This window comes from Anabrus simplex, chromosome 6 (assembly GCF_040414725.1).
Source record: "Anabrus simplex isolate iqAnaSimp1 chromosome 6, ASM4041472v1, whole genome shotgun sequence".
NCBI lineage: Eukaryota > Metazoa > Arthropoda > Insecta > Orthoptera > Tettigoniidae > Anabrus > Anabrus simplex.
Genome location: NC_090270.1, coordinates 119,896,546 through 119,918,469, shown reverse-complemented (window position 1 = coordinate 119,918,469; position 21,924 = coordinate 119,896,546). Strand labels below are relative to the sequence as shown.

The 21,924-nt window shown below is 39.7% G+C and overlaps 1 protein-coding gene across 1 annotated transcript in view; it reads left to right on the top strand.

The window, feature by feature from the left end:
* Positions 1-21,924, top strand: part of LOC136875891 (dipeptidase 1-like) — a 164,269-nt gene that overhangs the window by 127,393 nt on the left and 14,952 nt on the right. Inside the window, exon 11 of the mRNA XM_068228242.1 lies at positions 12,058-12,133. Within this exon, the coding sequence (XP_068084343.1) occupies positions 12,058-12,133 (76 nt within the window). The remainder of the gene's footprint in view (positions 1-12,057; positions 12,134-21,924) is intronic.

Here is a 21,924-nt window from a genome sequence, read left to right as displayed (position 1 = left end):
TCGTAAAACACCTTTCAAGTGTCACCGTTCGTGTTGAAATGAATGAAATGCATGCTCGCCGGACGAATAATAAAAGCCAAATTTCACGTTGTATTCTGTGCATGTCTACTGCAATACGGACAGCTGAGCTGTAGCCTGAGTTTGAAAATACATTTAGCTAAAGGAAATTTAGAATAGAGCAGAGCAAACAAATATTTTATTATTAATTGACGCTGAACATTTTAGCTATGAAAATATAATTATGGGAAAGTTGTGTACATGCCAGTCGGTTGAAATAAATAACGCTCTGATAAAATATTTACAGGAATGCTGTAATTCATTCTGATTGATGAACGCTATTGGCCATAACAACAAGTATTGTTCTTTGCAAAGACTATTAATCTAGGAAGAATAATATGTCCTTGGGAAATAAAACTATAGCATCGGAAATAGCGAGAGGAAGTGAATTAAATATTACCGTATATTGTGAAGAATATTTCATCTGTCGAAGTAAAATAGAAGACACAGAATGTAGGTAAACTCTGTCTGAAAAATAATATGTGGGAGGGTTCCTTCATAAGTCTTGACAACTATGTTGTATATTCCGATAATGCATTAACAATGTAAATTCACTTAATGCTTTTGACGACCACTTGACTATTATTCTCAATATTAGCACTAAATTGAGTTCGACACTGCGGCTAACGAAAAGTGGTAATAGAAATGTACAATTTTATAGAAAAAATGACTACAAATCTTGCTCGTTTGCAAGTTCTTCTAAAAAAATTGAAACGTTCATCACAGATATATCCATATGTGTAGCTAATTTCTGTACAGTTCAACGCCTACGTTACATTAAACTCTTTTCAAGAACGCCCATTGACACGACTGTGAGAGCGGACACGGATGACCACTTTGTGACAGTTCAACAGTTGCAACGCGTCTACGTTTGAAGCCATCACCAGTTTGATATCGCAAAGATCTATCACCCAACGCTTCTCTTCACTCGTCATGACACTGACGTAAATTTCTGCCAGGTATGACCGCTAATTAACTTTATTTACATCAATCATTGAGCATGGCAGGTAGAACACTAACTTCTGACGTGGCAGCTCCCATAAAATCGGGCTACATGTAATCGAACCTTAATGTAACGAACTAATATATCCAAATTCAGGTTTGTATCTCCGGAACTAAAGATCTGATACGAACGGCTGAGGCAGCTTTTAATAGGGAGTGTGGATCATGAGAGAAAATATGACATTCGATGGTCCTTAAGTTAATACGTGCAGGGGGTCACTAAAAACAATGACGATTTTGCAGTACATGATTCGGATTTCGCATAATGAAGTGGTCTGAACACCAAAATATCAGCACCACCAGGAAGGGGCCCAAATTTGAAGCAGGATGTTTACGAATTCCAATTTCACCGTCTAAATAGCAATTTCGACACCCCAAGTAGGGCACCATTAGAAAACTATAATTTCGAGACCATGTTATCGTAACGGTTGCTTCACAACCCATACGGATAAAGTTATACCAAGGTAGAAGATGTGACAGTTTTTAAATTTGCATCATATTGAATTGAAATCAGTCAATTATTCATTCACCACTGAACTGTTTTTAAGGCTGTCATCCAGGTGGCGGATTCCCTACCGGTTGTTTACCTTGGGTTTTTAAAAATTATTTCAAAGAACTTAGAAAATTATCAAACATCTCCCTTGGTATTTTCCAATTACCGAGTGAGTTAGCCACCCGGTTAGGTCACGTAGCTGTAAGCTTGCATTCGGGAGATGATGAGTTTGAATACCACCGCCATCAGCCCTGAAGATGATTTGCCGTGATTTTCCACTTTTAACACCAGGCCATAACCTTCCCATTTCTGTCCCTTTTATACTCTTGCGTCGTCAAAAACCTTTTCTTGCGAAAAATAACTAAAAAGAATCCAATCTGTTATTCTTCCTATCAACGGGTATTTGCCCAAATTTTTCCTCTTGAATAATATTTCCTACTTTTGAACACTCCACTTAAGCTTTCTCGTCTACTAATATCATTTCTCCCTACTTTCAACATGGAACATACCACTTAGTCGAGCAGCTCGTTTCCTTATTCTCAAACCTTCCCAGCCCAAAATTTTCAATATTTTTGTAACACTACTCCTTCGTCGGAAATCCTTTGGCTCTTTTCCACTTCTTGAATAAAAAACCATGGTGAGGGTCCCATGTACTAGAACCATACTCTAAATGGGATCTTTTGAATGTAAAATCTGTCACATGTTGTGTGCACCGCTGAATATCAAATTTAACTCCATACATGACGGTGCTATTTTGATATACCTAGGGTAGTTAGGGTATAAGTTATACGCTGTACCAAATTATGAACTTTACAAAATGTTTGAAACATATGCTCGGGCTATGTGACGGCCTAGGTACGTTAGTCTCAATAAATAACGTCAGTAACATCCCTCGTATGTAGTGCCTAACAGACGCACAAGTCATCTATAGGCATCAGCTCGAGAGAACCGCACTAGGCATATTACAATTAGTATTGGTACGTCAGACAGCTGGGGGAGAGGGAAGAAACGAAAGGGTCGTGCAGCTGGGAAAATACATGACCACATGTAGTTCCTAATATTTTTGTTTCTTTTTCGGTTCAAGAATTTAACAACTGGAACTGTCAGGTTTAACTATTTAACAGTTAGAACGACTGTGATTGATCATATTAAATAACAACTTGTAAGGGATACAGTAACAACAATTAAAATCTTTTATTACAAAGAACGGCTCTCAGAGCTTCGTCATTGACTAGGAAGAGTAACTTCTAAATTTACAAAGTTTATGAGCCTTTGTCTTATCGGGATAAACTCTCTCAAAATATTAACAGAGATAATTAGCTCCCAACATAATAGAGAATTAACGACGAAGGAGAATGAGCTCCCAATATCGTAGACCTTTTGACACTCGATGCCCTTTACTCCACAGGGAAGCCAACAAAATAAATAGGATCGGAAGGAAGCTAATGCTCATATTACGGCATTGGCCAAAAGAAGGCTAAACGAAAAGGAAGTAGATAAATATGTCAAGCACCATAAGAAAGGGATGCAGAACAATTTCTAGCATTCCCTTGACATTGGCGTTATAAATCCTAAAGGAGCAGAAGACCCAGTGACACAGAGGCTAAGCCACACTACGCTGTGACTGAGGGTGGAGAAAATTAACGACAGAAAGAAGTAAGAAAATTTAAAATTTTAGAAACTTAGTCACAAGAATCAAATTGAAAAGAAGGAAACGAGGGTCCACACTCGTGCTTCCTTTAGTACATTTCATCCATTATGGTGGCTACATTTGCAGCTCGAATATCTAAAAACCCTGCATTAGAGAAATTAAAGTTATAAACACCCTACATTAAAACACGGCAGGTACGGCAGGTACTAAGGGGAACGCTGTTTTCTTTCCGTCTCCACTAGACTATTCTAAAATTCATTTATGATTAAGATGATGAAGCCGTCTACTTTATGTATTACCTCGGTACGACAGCTGCCTTGGGTAAGGAGTACATTCACTTGTCGATGCACCAGTCATGATAGTCCCTTGGAGGCTGAAGACTGCGTCATTTATAATGGCGAACTGGGCTATGATAGGTTGATTAAAATGTAAAAGTTCAATAGGGGCAACTTTTGAACTGAAGAAAGAAATAAGGAAGAGCCAACCCCTGACTACAACAGTTCTCTTTAAAGATGGCAGCAACTAGAAAAATTGCATGGTAACAAAATTCAGGTTCAAAGTATTTCGATGTTTAAAGTGTTACCAAACTGTAAGGAGAGGCCGTCTTCATGCTACATTATTATTATTATTATTATTATTATTATTATTATTATTACTATTATTATTATGACTATGGCCTTCTGTGATTTCCCATTTCCCATTTATCCCGATAAGCCCCATGCTGGGGCTGTACCCTAATTATAACCACGGCCTCTTACGTCTAACTTCTAGTCGTTTTCTATCACGTCATCGCCGTAAGACCTGTCTGTGTTGGTGTGACGGAAAGCCATTTGTAAAAAAAAATATTATTATTATTATTATTATTAATATTATTATTCATCGATACGGCAACCTGTGGGCCAAGTTTACACAATCTTCCTTCTGTCACGCAGACTGATACCCTTCTCTTTACACTCTCGCCAAAGATTCTTGAGTCTTTGACTTCTTCTTGCTCGCTCTTCCACTGAGATGTTCCGTGGCTTCGCATTTTTCTCTTCAGACGCATCCCTCATTCCCGCTACCTTCTTCCTAAATCATGTCCTTTCTTTTATATCCTCCTCCTTGATACCTAATTCTGCCAAGTCATTGTGCACCTGTGTAAGCCATCTCGGTTGTTTTGTCCACTTTTCCTGCAGAAAAGTATCCTGTTGGCTAATCTCTCAGGGTTCGTTCTTTTGATATGACCATAACATGCCAGTCTCCTTTTCCTCATCCCAGTCGTGATTCTTTTAACTGTCTTGTAGAGCTCCATATTCGATCTCAACCGGAATGTGTTTGGGTCACTCGTCGACTTTCCTGGGCCTAAGATGTGCAACCGTAAGCTACAGTCGGAGAACACCGAGACACCTCAGGTGTGCTCAGTTCATAAATTAGACGCACATATAACAAATCGAAGGATGTGGCATGCATAGGAAATATGACTGAATTGTGGCATATAACAAATAAAATACAGAATAAAATTAATATATGGCATGGTTTATTAAGAACCAAAATACTCCCAAATTGTCATCCTCCTAACTTGTGATGATGTGAATGATCGTTAACGAATTAAAAAATGTATCTCTTGAAGTACAAAAGAAATAATCAAATGGGGTGGTACATGATTTCACACCCTATCTGGTCCTAGCAAATCATAATTACATATCCATTTAATATTTTGATCAGATAGACAGATTCCGTTTGATTTATTGAAAGTTCTGGATTCAGACGATCAGCTCTGAAATATTAAAAGAAAAAAATTTGAATTAATTTTTGCTCAAAATCCCATTAAATTTCCACTTATCGATTCAAAAATTTACGATTCTTTATAATTACATAATTTGATGCTTCAATTTCAGTTTAAAACTGAGTCGGCTCAATGAAATAATAATCTGTTCCATTACCAGTCGCTTACTGGATTAACAAAATTAAATAGACAAATTACTGATGTCTGGAAATGTAATACACATTTAAAATGGTCTGCGTAACTCAAAATTCAATTTCTTCAATGCCATATCACAACTACTAAATGCAAATGACGAAGAAATTAACATCATCCGCATCGTGTAACAATATCTGAGACAAAAGAAAATCAACTCCACAACACCATAACCATACGATAATACAAAAATACACTACTATTTACACCCTATTTTACATTATCTACACATGTGGCTACATAAAAACGATCATATTGTCAGAGTATTACTGAATAATTTGATCATATTGTCGGAGTGTCATTGTATAAGTTTATCATAGCTGAAGGTATCGTGAAATTTCCAAAGTTTAATCCGATGACCTGGATAAAAATCCTCGAATATTCTGGAAATCTCGAGTTCAGGCAAAGTCTCGAATGGTGTTCTAGAACCATTGTAAATTATCGTGAACATTAAAGTCGTGAATTATAGAGGACTCGGAATAAATCTAATTAAGATTACCTCTTCGAAAACGTACACAAATTCAAACAGACGTAGGTTCCATATCATAAATCACGCAAATATCTATCATAATCCACTATCAACTTATCACTTGCCTCAATAACTATATGGCGTGATTCTACTCTCGAAGAATTACTTCGCTTATTCATTATAATATCACTTCTCTCGAAGACTAAATTATGGCATTAACCGTAGCAAAATTTCCAATAACGATTCCTACTATACAATTATACATTTGTGATCCACCCCGGGATATCACAAACTCAATCTAACATCACATAACAAGTTCTACGCGTGTATAATTCTCGAAGATTCAATCCACCTACCGGTTCTCATATCTGGATTCAACTATCTCTGTTCCGCAGGATTATCTACACGGGTTCTGATCCAAAATGACGGAATCATTTCTCTTTTAAGACTAAGTTCCAATATTTTACGATTATACACCCAATAAATACCATGCACGGTTATATCTCATCTCTGTACGATGACTGTACATCCAGAAACATCTATTCTACATAAACGAATGCTCTAACATTATTCCCACCAATCGTGGCTATAATAAAGCTGAAAGATACACTCCGAGAATTGTCACTACCTGACACACTATAACACATAAGCCGTGTACGCCATTCCAATATCACATTATTATCTGACAAGAATAAATAGGCTATGTGAAGATCTTCTATTGTCTTTATAATATGGTAAAGTACTACAACAACATAACTAAAATATACTGCCAGACCATTTACTAATTACTACTACGTAACTACACTTCTACCAAACAGATTATCTTAGACAATTGTGTCGACTTAGCTTTAAGGCGTTTTCACGATGTCGAATGACTGGTCGTCCTCAGGAATAATATAGTCATAGGTGCCTTCCTCTCATCCTGTTGCCTGTCAGCTGGTCACATGGGTTTAAGCTTCCATTTCAGCACCAACACATATAGTAGTATGTGACAACACCATGATAATATTCATCACTATCCTCTTGAATTTCAGGCTGAAACTAGTACAAGAAAGATTAGTAAATTTGTCACACAACACTTCCTGTAGATATCGTTCAAATATTACACACGGTAGGCAGCTCAACTTAACTTGACGTCCGCTATGTTACGTACGTTGACAAGAATAATATTCTGAGTAGTATATTTGAATGGTCCAACTAAGTTAATACAGTCCAACTTCCACAATTCACTCTTTAATTATCGCCGTCCGCTCTCGAACCAAGGACTTATCTCAACAGCGTGTCAAGCTCCACTGAAGTCCGGCGACTGGCAGACACTAGTGATGTGCGCGAGTAACGCTTGGACTCGCGAGAATCGAGTCTGGCGAGTCCAAGCCTCGCCGAGTAACCCGTGCGAAGTACTCGAGTCTCCACTGTGACGTCACGATCCATAACAGCGACCTGTTGCCGAGCAGTCGGAAGAAATGCTCCAATCATTAAGTACTATTACAACAGCTACGTAAATGATGACCATAACGTGAAACACGCGAGTGTATCACCGTAACTTATTTGTTTCGAAATACCATTCGTTTAGTTTGTCACACAATGTTCTTCCTTTTCTCCTTCGTCTATATTTAGTTGGGCTCGCTCATTACAGTACCTATGTAGCGTAACGGTTAGTGTTACTAACTCCCATCCTTGGAAGCCTGGGTTCGATTCCCGGTACCGCCAGAAATTTTAGAATGTCCGAAAGGCTGGTATGTGATTGAAATGGTACATGCAGCTCACCTGCAATAGGGGTTTTCCCGAAAGGAGCTGCACCACCTCGGGATGAGGATATGAGTTTGCATATTTGCGTTATATCGCCCAGTAGGTTAGCCTTTGGTAACTTGAGATACGGAGTAAAGATTAGGAACATGATTTAACTATTCATTGTAGGCTTCCTTCCCTCTTCTTGTCTATCCCTCCCAATCTTCCCATCCCCCACCAAGGCCCTTGCTCAGCATAGCAGGTGAGGCCGCCTGGGCAAGGTACTGGTCATTCTCCCCAGTTGTATCCCCGACCCATTGTCTCACGCTCCAGGATACTGCCCTTGAGGCGGTAAAGGTGGGATCCCTGGCTGAATCCGAGGGAAAAACCAACCCTGGAGGGTAAGCAGATTAAGAAAGAAAGCAATCTAGCTGTATCCCTATTTCTTCTTCTTCTTCTTCTTCTTCTTCTTCTTCTTCTTCTTCTTAATCTGCTTACCCTCCAGGTTCGGTTTTTCCCTCGGACTCAGCGAGGGATCCCACCTCTACCACCTCAAGGGCAGTGTCCTGGAGCTTCAGACTTTGGGTCGGGGGATACAACTGGGGAGGATGACCAGTACCTCGCTCAGGCGGCCTCACTTGCTATGCTGAACAGGGGCCTTGGCGGGGGATGGGAAGATTGGAAGGGATAGGCAAGGAAGAGGGAAGGAATCGACCGTGGCCTTAAGTTAGGTACCATCCAGGCATTTGCCTGGAGAAGAAGTGGGGAAACCACGGAAAACCACTTCCAGTATGGCTGAGGTGGGAATCGCACCCACCTCTACTCTGAGTGGACCCCGTTCCAGCCCTCGTACCACTTTTCAAATTTTGTGGCAGTGCAGGGAATCGAACCCGGACCTCCGGGAGTGGCAGCTAATCATGCTAACAACTATACCGCAGAGGCTGACCATCCCTATTTCACATTAAAAATATCTTAACATAGTCGCTAGTTACGTAGATTCATCTGAACACACTGCAGACAATTGACAGTGCGAGACGCAAGGTTCGGTAAGGGGCGCAATGTTCACACAATTGTAGAGGTCACATATACCACACACAGCTTTAAAAGCTTTACGGTCAGGTATTCTTTGTATAGTCACGAGCGTACAATAATGCCCTTTATAATATAAATAGATTAGTCGAAAATGTACGTTTGTCCTGCCTGATCTCTACAATTTCACACTGTGCGCCGGTAAAATGTAATGGCGTACGGCTGTTAGTGCCGGAAGTGTCCGATGACATCTTCGGCTCGCCAGATTCAGGTCTTTCGATTTGACACCGGTAGGCGCCCTGCTCGTCATAATGAGGATGAAATGATGATGAAGACAACACACACACCCACCCCCCGTGTCGTCAAAATTAACTAATTATGGCTAAAATCCGTGACCCTGCCGCGTATCGAACCCGCGACCCCTGTGATCAAAGGCCAGCACGCTAACCATTTAGCCATAGAGCCGGACTGTAGCTCATAAGCACCTGAGTCCACACATTCCTTAGTTTACGTCACAATATGGTTTTGTTGTGTAGGCCTATACATTCATGTAAATACGGCATAATGTACATCAGTTTGTACATTATATCACTGTGCATTATTTGGAAACGGACCCAATACTTGTCCTTGGCCTACCTAAAATATTAAGCATCGTGTTGTTTCCATACACGGCTCGCAGATAACGCTGCCAGCGTCCTCGGCCTCGAGTCCGGACTCGAGTACCTCGAGTTTTACGATCCCAGACTCGAGTCTTCGCGAGTCCATTCGCAGCCCATCACTAGCAGACACACTAACCCAATAACCTACTTCTCTTCACAGCTGACCGGTTGGAATCCTTGATACTCCACGCACGCGCGTTCGAGCCGGAACTCTAGTCAAGTTAGCAATAGTAATAATTTTCCACACTGGTTTCATTTGTAAACTAATGTTCAGGAGCGTTGTTATCATTATTATTATAATCGTTATTTTTGACATACACATTAATTTTCTATCATGCTATTCTGATAGTATCACAAATCGTTCATATGGTTTGTTATAACCGGTGTGAAACTGTACGTTTCTCGAATGCTAGCGATGCGCGCTCTGTTTTTCTTTCTTTTCTTTTCTTTCTTTCTTCCTTTCTTTCTTGGGCGGTTACTCCTAGTCGTTGACATCAAAATACAGTTTTATAGCTTAAACCATTAATTCGAAAATTATTATGCTCACAGGTGAATTCATTGAGACTCCAAAGAGTACTAGTTCGAAGATATGCCACTCCATCCACATATTCAAGCCATCCGGCCTATTGAAACTGTCACAGATGTTTCGTAAGAATCTTCTTTCACCTTTTTTAAGGACTGAGTCAGCCATCCTTGTCAAGGTTTATGCTCTATAAAGGCACTCCGTTCTAACCACTGTGCTGTAATGTTTTAACTTGGCCTGGATTGAGAGGGACTTGGACTTATAGGTGTCATGGCATAGTGTGAATGACAATTCCATCCTTCTCACACTCTTCTTTAGTCTCTCCTTTTCATCTCCATTGGATTGAGTATTTCTCCCAAGTATTTAAATTTTTGCACACGCTGGACATCCCCATACAGTGTAACAAGTCTGTCTGTGTCGCCTTTTTTTATAGAATCCATGAATGCTGGTTTTTCGAAGGAGAGTCTTAACCCTGTTTTGACTGTAACATTTTGTAGTTATTCAACTTGTTTCTTGATTGTTTGACGGTTGTCTGTAATAGGAACGACGTCGTCTGCGAAGGCAAGGCAGTCCAACATCATCGCATTTTTTCGACAACTTATCTTTATCCAATTATTCATTCCATTTTCAGTCATTCTCAACCTCCATTCCCTAATAACTTTTTCTAAAATGCAATTAAAGAGTAGTGGAGAAAGGCTTTCTCCTTGCCTCAAATCCGTTTTTTATCTCAAACTGATTTGAGAGTTCACCCATAAATTTGACTTCAGAAAAGGTGTTTGTAAAAGATTGTCGATTATTCTTATTATTATTATTATTATTATTATTATTATTATTATTATTATTATTATTATTATTATTATTATTGCTATTACAATAAAACATTATTAACACGAACTCTAAGAGATCGGAGAATCGTGTTTCGTGCTAAAACTTCGTGTTAAACGGGGTTAACATTTTACTCTTACGTATATCATTCAGATGACCAGGAGCAACCAAAAATTTACAGATGATTTACACTTCCCTGTAGGATCAACAATAACAGCTGTTAGTACACAATACTGTACTCTCCTGAAAAATGAACGTTCGCTGCTATAAGATCCGTAATTAAAAACTGCATTGAGGCAGAGTTATTTGCGATTGTCGAGCTAATTACACTGGCTCATTGTTCAGAACCGCACTGCTTAGACACTATCATTGTTTTTGAACCCCTTTGAGCTTTACCGTGCTCTAAAGTGCAGTATCTGTGAAGCAACGGGAATAACATTTCCTAGCAAGCTGCGGGGATATGGCCGTTCCCTTGTTGTCTGTTGTTCTTTATTATGCTTGCTCTCCGAGAGATGATGTGAACCCTGACTTAAAATAGAAGAGAGGATTACGAAGAATAACAAAGAGCGCAAGGAACAAAAATCTGGTTCGTAATTCGGGCTAACCGAAATTCGTTTTACTATATTAACAGACTCTATTCTTTATTAGCGTGCTCACACGAAGTAATTTTTTTCCTTCTAAAATGGGTGTTGCAGTTAGTAACTATCCATAACAGCTTCCCATGCGTGAGGGCGTAGAATGTATCTACTGTACGGTATAGCCTGCTTGTCTTAAGATACAACAAAAATGGGAAGTCCCTAGAGACTCAACTTTGGAGTGTGCTTTGACGACCAGGGGCTCCTAGCTGAGTTAGGTATTGCATCCACTTTTGCCAAACTCCTCACTTTCATCCTTCCTATTCGACCTCCCGTGGTCAACGCTTGGTCTCATTCAACCATGTCGGTATTTGTCTTACTAGTTGTATGGGACCTTTCACTTTCTTTCCCCGTTGTGAACCATTACTGCGTTTTCCTACTACGGCGTCTTAAAGCGGTGTCTCAACGGCGCAGTAGTCTCCAGCGTCTTCGAAAGGAGTGGCAATACAGCTGAGGAGCCCGCTGCCACAATGGAGTGAAACTCTGATAATTACGCGACTGAAAAAACTTGAATAATGTATAACTTATTATTGTCTAAAAGGTAGCTGCATAGAATAAATAGCTAGGCACTCTCCTTTAGGCTCAAGTTTGTGGGATCGAATACCGACATTGTACATACGACGAATACCACGATAAAAATAAAGAGAAGAATACTACAATATTATATGATATTTCACAATTGTTTTTCTGTAAATTTAATGTTGGAATTGTTCTCCATATGGTAAGATATTGTAATCAAGTAGAAATCGCGTAGTAATGAGCATCAAATCTCGAGCAATAGGACTCGAATTTGAAACCTCAGAATGTTTAGTCAAATAAGTCCATATGCTGCGTCAGAGAACAGTTAGGTTCAATGAACTTACATTTTCTGATATTAAAAAGCTGTTAGAAACCTAGTTAGGTGATGAATGAGCAAACCGTATGATTGTATTTCTTGATGCTATGATCCACCAGAAATGAAAGGTGAATGAAGAATAGATTTTCCAGGGTATTTCAATAAGTAACCCAGTGTTTGTTTGTTTGTTTCAGGACACCTAACCCACATTCGAGACGTAGCAGGGGAAGACCACGTGGGTATCGGAGCTGGATATGATGGAATCAATCGGTAAGTGTAGTCATGTTACATGTAGCTTATTCCTTAAATCCAAATATTCGAATTACGCCACGCATGATAAGTTTGAAATTGGCCAGTACGCAGTTTATGTCAAAGTCAAAGATACCCGTCTCCCTTAATCTCGAAAACCATAGATTAGGGAGAGGGTATTATTTATTTTATTGTAACCGTTTCATAATTTGTGATACATGCAGTATACAAAATTAGAAGGAGTAACTTGAGATAACTATTGAGAATTGTGTTTATAACTGGTACATTCGATGATTATTAATATAAAACAGATAGTTAGAGATTGAACGGAGAAAGAATAATATAAACTGAATGTTGGAGTTACGTTGATAGATGGCATTTTGAAAAGTATTCGGCAATACGACAGACTAATAGAACTACTGCAACAAGGTAGTTCCATACTATACATTAAGCCTATGCACCTAATGGCTCTAGACTTCAACGGAGTTATATTGTCTAGGATACCTTAGGTACTATTCAGTTCCTGGCTGACATGTATCACATCCTTTCCTTCCTTCAGTTTCCTGCTCCACATTCCCCTAATAATGTTAAATAATTTTGCGATTCTCCCCGGGTGCATCCATTCTCTGTTCAATACCTTTACAGTGGTATACAACTGATTTTCGTTCTCAATTTTCTATACATCCTCCTCATCTATAAATTTCTCTCGTATTTGCTTTGTCATTGAACAGTCTGTTATCAGGTGCGCCCATACCATTTCTTCAGAACATAGTAAACATTTATTTTCATCTTTGTTTTGTCTGTATGTACGCAATTTAAGAGAGAAACGTAAGCCACATTTGTGTAGAAAATAAAATAATACACTATTGAAAGGTGTTTTCTTTCACCAACACTTCATATTCATTAGTTATTGGTTGTCTATACTACTGTTTGTTCAACGTCGTCTAAACTGCCAGCCGTTTTAGCCTCTTTATTGCACTTGTTAATCTGAATACGTACTATTTCTGAGTTAGATGATACTATACTTATTGTGTACACTCACGCTTCATGAAAATTAAAGACGCAATGTTTAGGTATAGTCCTCTATCAGAAAACCCGAGCAATCCGACTGAAGAACTTTTCTTAGTATGCAGACAGTCTTGGAGAGTACCAGTCTTCTTGGCTATCCAGTGACGTTAAGAGGTTCTATGTACCATGAATTCAGTATTTTCATAATTAGCAGAGTGTATCCTTCGTTGGTTGGATTATTATATCTAGATAAAAATGTGCATTATTTTGAAATGGTTAAAAATTGAATTTTCAATCTGGGCCTTCGTGCGAATCAAGGCTCTCAGATATGATAATGCTAAACTTAACCAGAATTGATCCAGTGGATTTTGTGTGATTCAACATAATCAGTCCATACAGCCGTAAAACTCTGGACAGGTGAGTGTCCTGCAACACGTTGTTTAACACATAAAGACATCTTTATAGAAAATCACTAGTGTTCCGAACAATATTCATATGGAATTTTTGTAGTAATTGACTGGGAGGGCTTTATTTTGTAGAGGACAAACCGTTTACTGATTATTTTTCATTTGATAGATAATAACCGTATGGCCTCAGCTACCGTGTGCAGACATTTCAATTTGACGCCATCTGGCTGTTCGCTCGTCAATTTCGATGTTCCGTTTTACTCTAGGCCTACTAGCTGGCAGACCGAGTAAACCGAAACTCTCTTGGGCGTCTATGGCTGAGATTTAATGAATTTTGTCGGGTAAACACCAAATGTGTTACCAGAAATTGACTTTTTTGCTCCCTTCAAAAATCCGACTACCTCTGCCGGGTTTGAACCCGCTATCTTGGGATCTGGAGGCAGACACTCTACCACTGATCCACAGAAGCAGCTATTTGATAGATGAAACGTGTGCAAGTTTAATGACTTATAAAGAGCTGCCAGTCTGAAATGCTTTGTGTGAACTCAACATCTCAGTTATACCCATAAAATATTTTTAGTCCAATTCGTCCTGCAAGGAAAAAAAGAGAAAAAGCACAATTTCATATTTAAGATAGCAAGCTATTTTGCGATTATTTCAAAGATACTACATTTTCATGTTAAAATTCTGATGTAAAAAGTACTTATTTATTTGATAATTTGGTATGAGAACTTGTGTGTAAAATACCGAGCGAGTTGGCTATGCGGTTAGGGGAGCGCAGCTGTGAGCTTACATTTCGGAGATAGTGGATTCGAACTTCACTGTCGGTAACCCTGGAGATGGCTTTCCGTGGTTTCTAATTTTCACACTAGCCAAAACCTCGGGATGTAACTTAATTAAGGCCACAGCCGCTTACTTCCTACCCCTAGCTCTTTACTATCCCATTCTCGAGGCGACGTAAAGCAACTTGTCAAAAGAAAATGAAATTCCGCTAATACCACGCACTGCCATTGTCAGAATAACAAGGCTGAAACTGGTCAGTAACAAATGTTCTTTCTTAAGCATGCGATCGTGCTAAGTAATGTTCCATTGTATGAAATGTTCGTTTAACAATAATATGTCTTCATAGTAGCTTTTTGGCCAGATCCATCTCTGGTCAGATACACTTGACAGACTAATATATAAAAGGAACTTCTGGCTCCGTGGAAAGCAACAAGAAACTACATCACTTCTCCTTCCCCTAGTGGGCCGGGCTGAGTAGTTCAGATGGCAGAGCGCTGGCCTTCTGAGCTCAAGTTGGCGGGTTCGATCCCGGTTCAGTCCGGTGGTACTTGAAGGTACTTAAATCTGCCAAACTCGTGTTGGTAGATTTACTAGCACGTAAAGGAAATCCTGTGGGACAAAATCTTGCATCTAGGCGTCTCCATAAACCGTAAAAGTAGTTAAAAACCCAAAACCAAACCCCACGGCACTTAACGGCCTTGAAAAGGGCCTTGGTCAGCCCAGAGACCGCTGCTCAGCCCGAAGGCCTGCAGATTATGAGGGGTCGTGTTGTCAGCACGACGCATCCTCTCGGCCGTTATTCTGGGCTTAAGAGACCGGGGCCACCATCTCACCGTCATATAACTCCTCAATTTTAATCACGTAGGCTGAGTGGACCTCGAACCAGCCCTCAGGTCGAGAGGAAAATCGGTGACCTGGCCGGGAATCGAACCCGGGGCTTCTGGTGGAGAGACAGGCATGCTACCCCTACACCACGGGGCCGGCGTAAAAGTAGTTAGTGGGACAGTAACCAACATTATTATTATTATTATTATTATTATTATTATTATTATTATTATTATTATTATTATTCCCCAAGTGAATCTCTTCGGTGAAGCCTAGGCTATCAATGGTAGGTAATGGTGGATCTATTGAGGACCCAATTAGCCTTCGGCCCGAGGAGTCAACATGCAGTAGTTTTCCCTTCCATATTTGTTTACAATGTTGGCAGGGCAGTATCTCAGAAGTAAACGAACTAATTAGATCTGAGGTGGATTATGAGACTGCTCTAAGCAGGAAGCTTCACACAGAAAATTCCAGTGCTTTCCTCTAGTTTGGAAGTGGAATGGGTGTAAAAGTCAACGATAGAATTATAAACCCACTTTTCTTCCAACGCCACTGATCGAGGAGGTGGCAAAACTATGAATTGCTGTGTCAGATTCTTATTTACAAGTTAAACTGATCGCAGACTTCAATCGCATCAACGTTCACTTCTGGCTTAGGTTGGTGTTTAAATTCGATAAGAAGACGATGGTTAGACTCAGTTTCTAATGATTCAAAGATGAGAGGATATAACTAAAAGAGGACACAGGGCTAGTGGCAAACAGAGAATTGTGGTGGAGTTCAGTAAATTCACAGGGACTTACAGAATGAGTGTTGAAAGGATGAATAAAAATTTGAATGGTTTTGGATCCGTGGTAGAGTGTCGGCCTCCGAATCCCAAGATAGCGGGTACAAACCCGGCAGAGGTAGTCGGATTTTTGAAGGGCGGAAAAAGTCCATTCGACACTCCATGTCGTACGATGTTGGCATGTAAAAGATCTCTGGTGATACATTTGGTATTTACCCGACAAAATTAATTAAATCTCAGCCATAGACGCCCAAGAGAGATCCGGTTTACTCTGTCTGCCATCTAGCGGACCTAGAGTAAAACGGAACGTCAAAATTGACGAGCAGACAGCCAGATGGCGTCAAATCGAAATGTCTGCACACGGCAGCTGAGGCCATACGATTATTATTATTATTATTATTATTATTATTATCACTTCGATACTGTTACTGTACGGTACCCGTTGTTCAAAGGCAGCTGAACCTTGTGGATTTTCTCTTTCTTTAAACAGTTCTGTTACCGTGGAGATCAAATCGTATTATGTCCGAACATTTTTCCAATTTTCGAAAAATCTAATTTTGAAATGATTTTTATTTTCTATAGTTCCTGGGTGCATCATGACGTCGGACAACTACACTTTTACTGCTTCGTGATTACTTGCCTGGTACAGCTATCATCAGATCTTCGTTTTTCTTGAAACATTTCATTCAGTGGACATGTAAAAAATGATTAATACAAAAATGTCCCGGTATTTTCCTCACTTGGTTTCATATTAATACACTCATGTTCATAAAAAACAGAACACCTCGAAAGACTAGAGACAGCAAGTTAATATTCACAGGACTTGTTAATTAAAATGTTCTGCAGAAATGATTAGCATTTCACTCACCTAGGTTCAGCATGTGTCCTGTTGCCCCCATGGACACTGGTAACTTGTTCCATGTGTGATGGCATCGACGCATATAAGGTGCGAATGATGTTCTGCATTCACCTGGTTCCACAATTCATCTTTTATGGTTGGCATTGGGTCACAGCGCCGCACCCGCCGTTTCACCGTTTCCCATACATATTCGATTGGTGACAAGTCCGGTGATCGGGCGGGCCAAGTCCTGAAATCCTGTGACAACAAGAAGGCACCTGTTCTTGCCGAAACATGTGGTCGTGCATTGTCCTGCTAAAAATGGAGACTGGAGTGCCGTACAGAAAGTATATGGCTACGGTTCGCAGGATGTCATTCTCATAGGTCTAACTAGTCACTGTGTCATGGACACGCACGAACTGTGATTTGTTGTGGTAGTAGCCAAAAGCATAAGGCCTTGAGTTGGCGCTGTATGTCTTGTGTGAATGCAGTCAATGTGATGCCTCTCCCCCTGTCTGCGTTTAACCAAAATGCGGCCAACATTTTCAATGAAAACAGAAACGGGATTCGTCCAAAAACACCATCTGCTGCCATTTCTGCCCCCTGTGACGTCAATTAATCAATCAATCAATCAATCAATCAATCAATCAATCAATCAATCAATCAATCAATCAATCAATCAATCAATCAATCAATCAATCAATACTGATCTGCATTTAGGGCAGTCGCCCAGGTGGCAGATTCCCTATCTGTTGTTTTCCTAGCCTTTTCCTAAATGATTTCAGAGAAATTGGAAATTTATTAAACGTCTCCCTTGGTAAGTTATTCCAATCCCTAACTACCCTTCCTATAAATGAATATTTGCCCCAGTTTGTCCTCTTGAATTCCAACTTTATCTTCATATTGTGATCTTTCCTACTTTTATAAACGCCACTCAAACGTATTCGTCTACTAATGTCATTCCGCGCCATCTCTCCGCTGACAGCTCGGAACATACCACTTAGTGGAGCAGCTCTTCTTCTTTCTCTCAGTTCTTCCTAACCCAAACTTTGCAACATTTTTGTAACGCTACTCTTTTGTCGGAAATCGCCCAGAACAAATCGAGCTGCTATTCTTTGGATTTTTTTCCAATTCTTGAATCAGGTAATCCTGGTGAGGGTCCCATACACTGGAACCATACTCTAGTTGGGGTCTTACCAGAGACTTATATGCCCTCTCCTTTACATCCTTACTACAACCCCTAAACACCCTCATAACCATGTGAGAGATCTGTACCCTTTATTTACAATCCCATTTATGTGATTACCCCAATGAAGGTCTTTCCTTACATTAACACCTAGATACTTACAATGATCCCCAACAGGAACTTTCACCCCACCAACGCAGTAATTTAAACTGAGAGGACTTCTATTTGTGAAACTCACAACCTGACTTTTAACCCCGTTTATCAACATACCATTGCCTGCTGTCCATCTCACAACATTATCGAGGTCACGTTGCAGTTGCTCAGAATCTTGAAAATTATTTATTACTCTATACAGAATAACATCATCCGCAAAAAGCCTTACCTCCGATTCCACTTCTTTACTCATATCATTTATATATATAAGAAAACATAAAGGTCGTTCCATACACCATTACAGTCTAGCGTGTTTATGCACATTAGTCAAAGGCGGAGAATTGGACGACGCGCCGGTAACCCAGACCGTAATAAACGGTGACGGACTGTCACTCCTGATAGTGTACGACGTGTTACACTTTTCCACTGTTGCGCCTGAGCCGAGGAGGACTCAGGTCTGTCCTGCAATGCCATTCGGATGAGGTGTCGATTTTCTCATGGGAGGGGGGTGGGTCTCGGTGGTGCGACCAGACCCATCTCGTCGTGTTCTACGGCCTTCTGTGAACTATTCCGTACACACCCGTTGTACTGCCGATACACTTCGTCCCACACGAGCAGAAAAATGCCGAATGGATGTACCACGTTCTCTCATGCCAATAATGCGCTGTCTCAAACTCACTCATTTGACGGTACGGTTCTTTCATTCGTCTGCGAGGCATCCGGCACGTCTGCTCACGTCACACTGATCAATTACCTTCGGTTTATATGTACGAGAGCCGCAGGCACATTTTACCAGTCGATGGTGGTGCACCGTTATATCGATTTGGACCTTGAACCTGAGGGTTGATAGGGTTAGAAAGCTAATGTTTCTTCAGAACATACTAATGCACATGTCCTGGGAATATGAACTTCCTATCTCTAGTCTTTCAAGGTGTTTTGGTTTTTAATACATGAGTGTAATTATGCCACAGGGGGTGTGGAGTGTGATAGACTTGGTAGTCAGCATGGAGGATTTGCTTGATAGAATCAAGACTTCTGAATTAGGGGATTGGATAGAGTCTCATCATAGTCCGGTATATATTAGGTTAGGAAGTGATGAGAGGGAGATAAATAGAAGACGCAGTAAGAGAGGCTTGGTAAGATTTAGAGATATCCTAAATACACATGGTCCGATGAGATAAAAATGGGGCAAAAGAAGATGCTAGAAAATGACATGCAAATGGTTAAGGTAGGATGGGAGGTGGCGTTAAAGGAAGGAAATGTGGATAGGGCGATTGAATTAATCCAATACCCGATAAAAAGCGTAGCTAGGATAGCAAAGGTTAGTAATAGAAAAAAAGAAGTGGGAGGAAGTTGATATAATATAGAAAGCAAGGAATTAAGGGTAGTAGTTATGAAAGCGCTAAAGGGGTCCAGAAAGTATGGAGGGACCGAGAAAAGGGAGCAGTTTTGCGAATTAAGAAAATAATATAAGGCCAGAATTCTTGAGAGAAAGAAATCATGACAGACGGAGGCGATAAATCGAGAATGTGAATTGAATCAATCAGATAAAGTTTGGAAAAGAGTGAATAAAATTAGCAATGTGTGAGGAGGTAGGTAAATACGAAGATAGACTGCGAAGATTGGGTGGAATACTTTCTTAAATTATTATCTGGGGGCACAGATGGAGACAAACAAGAAGGTAATTGGCCATGCAGAGGCTATTGTGTTGGAGATCATCAGCTGGATAAAGAGATAACAGGGTAGGAGATATTGGAAGAGGCAGGGAAAATAAAGAGCAAGTCAGCAGGAGGTAGAATGGGATAAGTAACGTATTTTGGAAAGAAGCAGTGAAAAATAGTGTACAAGGGAAATTGATTTCAAAGAGCATGAGGTTGTTCTGAGGGGTGCCTAGTCCTTAGGAGAAGGTACAGAGAGGGAGGATAGTAAGGCGAAATAATATGTATTATAAATATTTTCCATTTATTCAATCTATGAAAAGTTACCTTATTATATCGCTGAATTGTAGTGATCCTAGACATTTATTGGAAAATATACCCTAATTCCAACAACAAAGTATCGAAAAAAATATGTTGATTGTATAAAATCCAACTGAATAATGTTCTTTTCAATTATATGTCCACCATGACTTTCTTGATGTAAATAATAATAAATCATGGTGTAAGTAAGTAAGTAAGTAAGAAATCGTAGTCCTTTCTAGTAGCACTTGTGATTTCAGAATGTATTTTCTACGTAAATTAAATAAAGTAAATTTTATGATTTCTCCTTGTGAACACACCAAACTATTTATACTCAAATACAAAACACTTGAAATTAAATCCGATCTTCTGGTAGAAAGTTCTGAGTATTGTCCTATTTTACGTAACTTATTATATACTTTACGCGAATATTGCAATTTAAGAGTTTATGGTACGCTTTTACTATGAATGAAGCACTGAATTCAAATTATAAAGTTCCAACAAGTGAGAACATACGATATTACGAGAGCACACTGTCTTCTAAAAGTCTGTCTTTACTTTTAAGTGTTGTAAAGCGTTAATTTTCTAAGTTTATAGAAATATTAAGTAATCGAGCTTTTGAATTGAGTTATTGATCTTTGTCAGTAATGGCACTGTCTATAAGAATTCTGTTGAAAGTCAGAAGTTTCTGAATGAAAAGACACTTATATTACCTGACATACGTCTTCTTGTTGAGTTCGAATTGTTGAATACTGCTCCGCAAGCAGCAATCTGGAACTCAGCTAACAGCAAGCACAACGATGTTCCATAGTACCACGTCTCTGGAACTGTCCCTCGTAGTACCAAGTCCACGTTCCGCGTTGATCTTCATCAAATCTCCGTCGATCTCCGTCGGTCTCCGTCGTTTCGAGTCAGGATTTCTCATGTTAATAAAAGAGTTGCTTTAACACGAGAAAGTCCATCTGACCAGGCCACCGATAGAGTGTCCTGGGTTGAAATGTGCACCATTTGATTTGTGCTGTTAGAACTGATTATAACTGTCTCAGAAATAATCACCATTCAGTAGATGAGAAATGTACGGAAGCACTGTTTCTTCACGTAAGTTGCGATAATTGGAAAATGAGAAAACACACTTCCATGCATAGTTCATTTTTACACTTACTGCACACCGTTCGTATTTTCAGAAATAACTCTCATTCGAAACACAGATTATCATGACTCACTTTCACAGTAAAGAAATAAATAAATAGCTGTCTCTTGTAATATATCGTAATATTCCCTCTCCCTATCATAGTTCCTTAAATATTCGTGTACGAATCCTATTGTCACGATGTCACTGAATTACGAAGTATGCGTAATGTATTACGGCATATTTATAGTTCATTAGACAGTCTATTCACACGAGATGTTTCAAATGGTACAGTCTGTTAAACTAATTAGTGAACTGTCTTTATGCAGAAGTGAAAGTGTTTTAGGCTTTGATAATACTCAAAATAGTCAATGTGTTGCAAACCTACACTCGCGATGTTCTAAGTTGAAACAGTTCAAGACCATTACAATTTAAAGTAGCCGTGCTAACTTCAAGTTTGTTAAAGTTATTCTTGGCTTTGATAAAATGAAGGTGACTGAGGTATGAGTGATGCTAGTAACGCCATGCCATCCTCAGCCGGTCCCTGCTATAGATGGTGTGAAAATATTGCGCATAGGGTCGGTTGGTGCATGTATTTCAGTGGGCTTGGCAGACTGATATGTAATAGCAACTTCTGGCTCGGTGAGGAAAGCAACGGGAAACTACCTCACTCCTCATTTCCCTAGTACGCCTCTTCAGTGACGCCTAGGCCATCGATGACAGCTGATGGCGGAGCTGTTG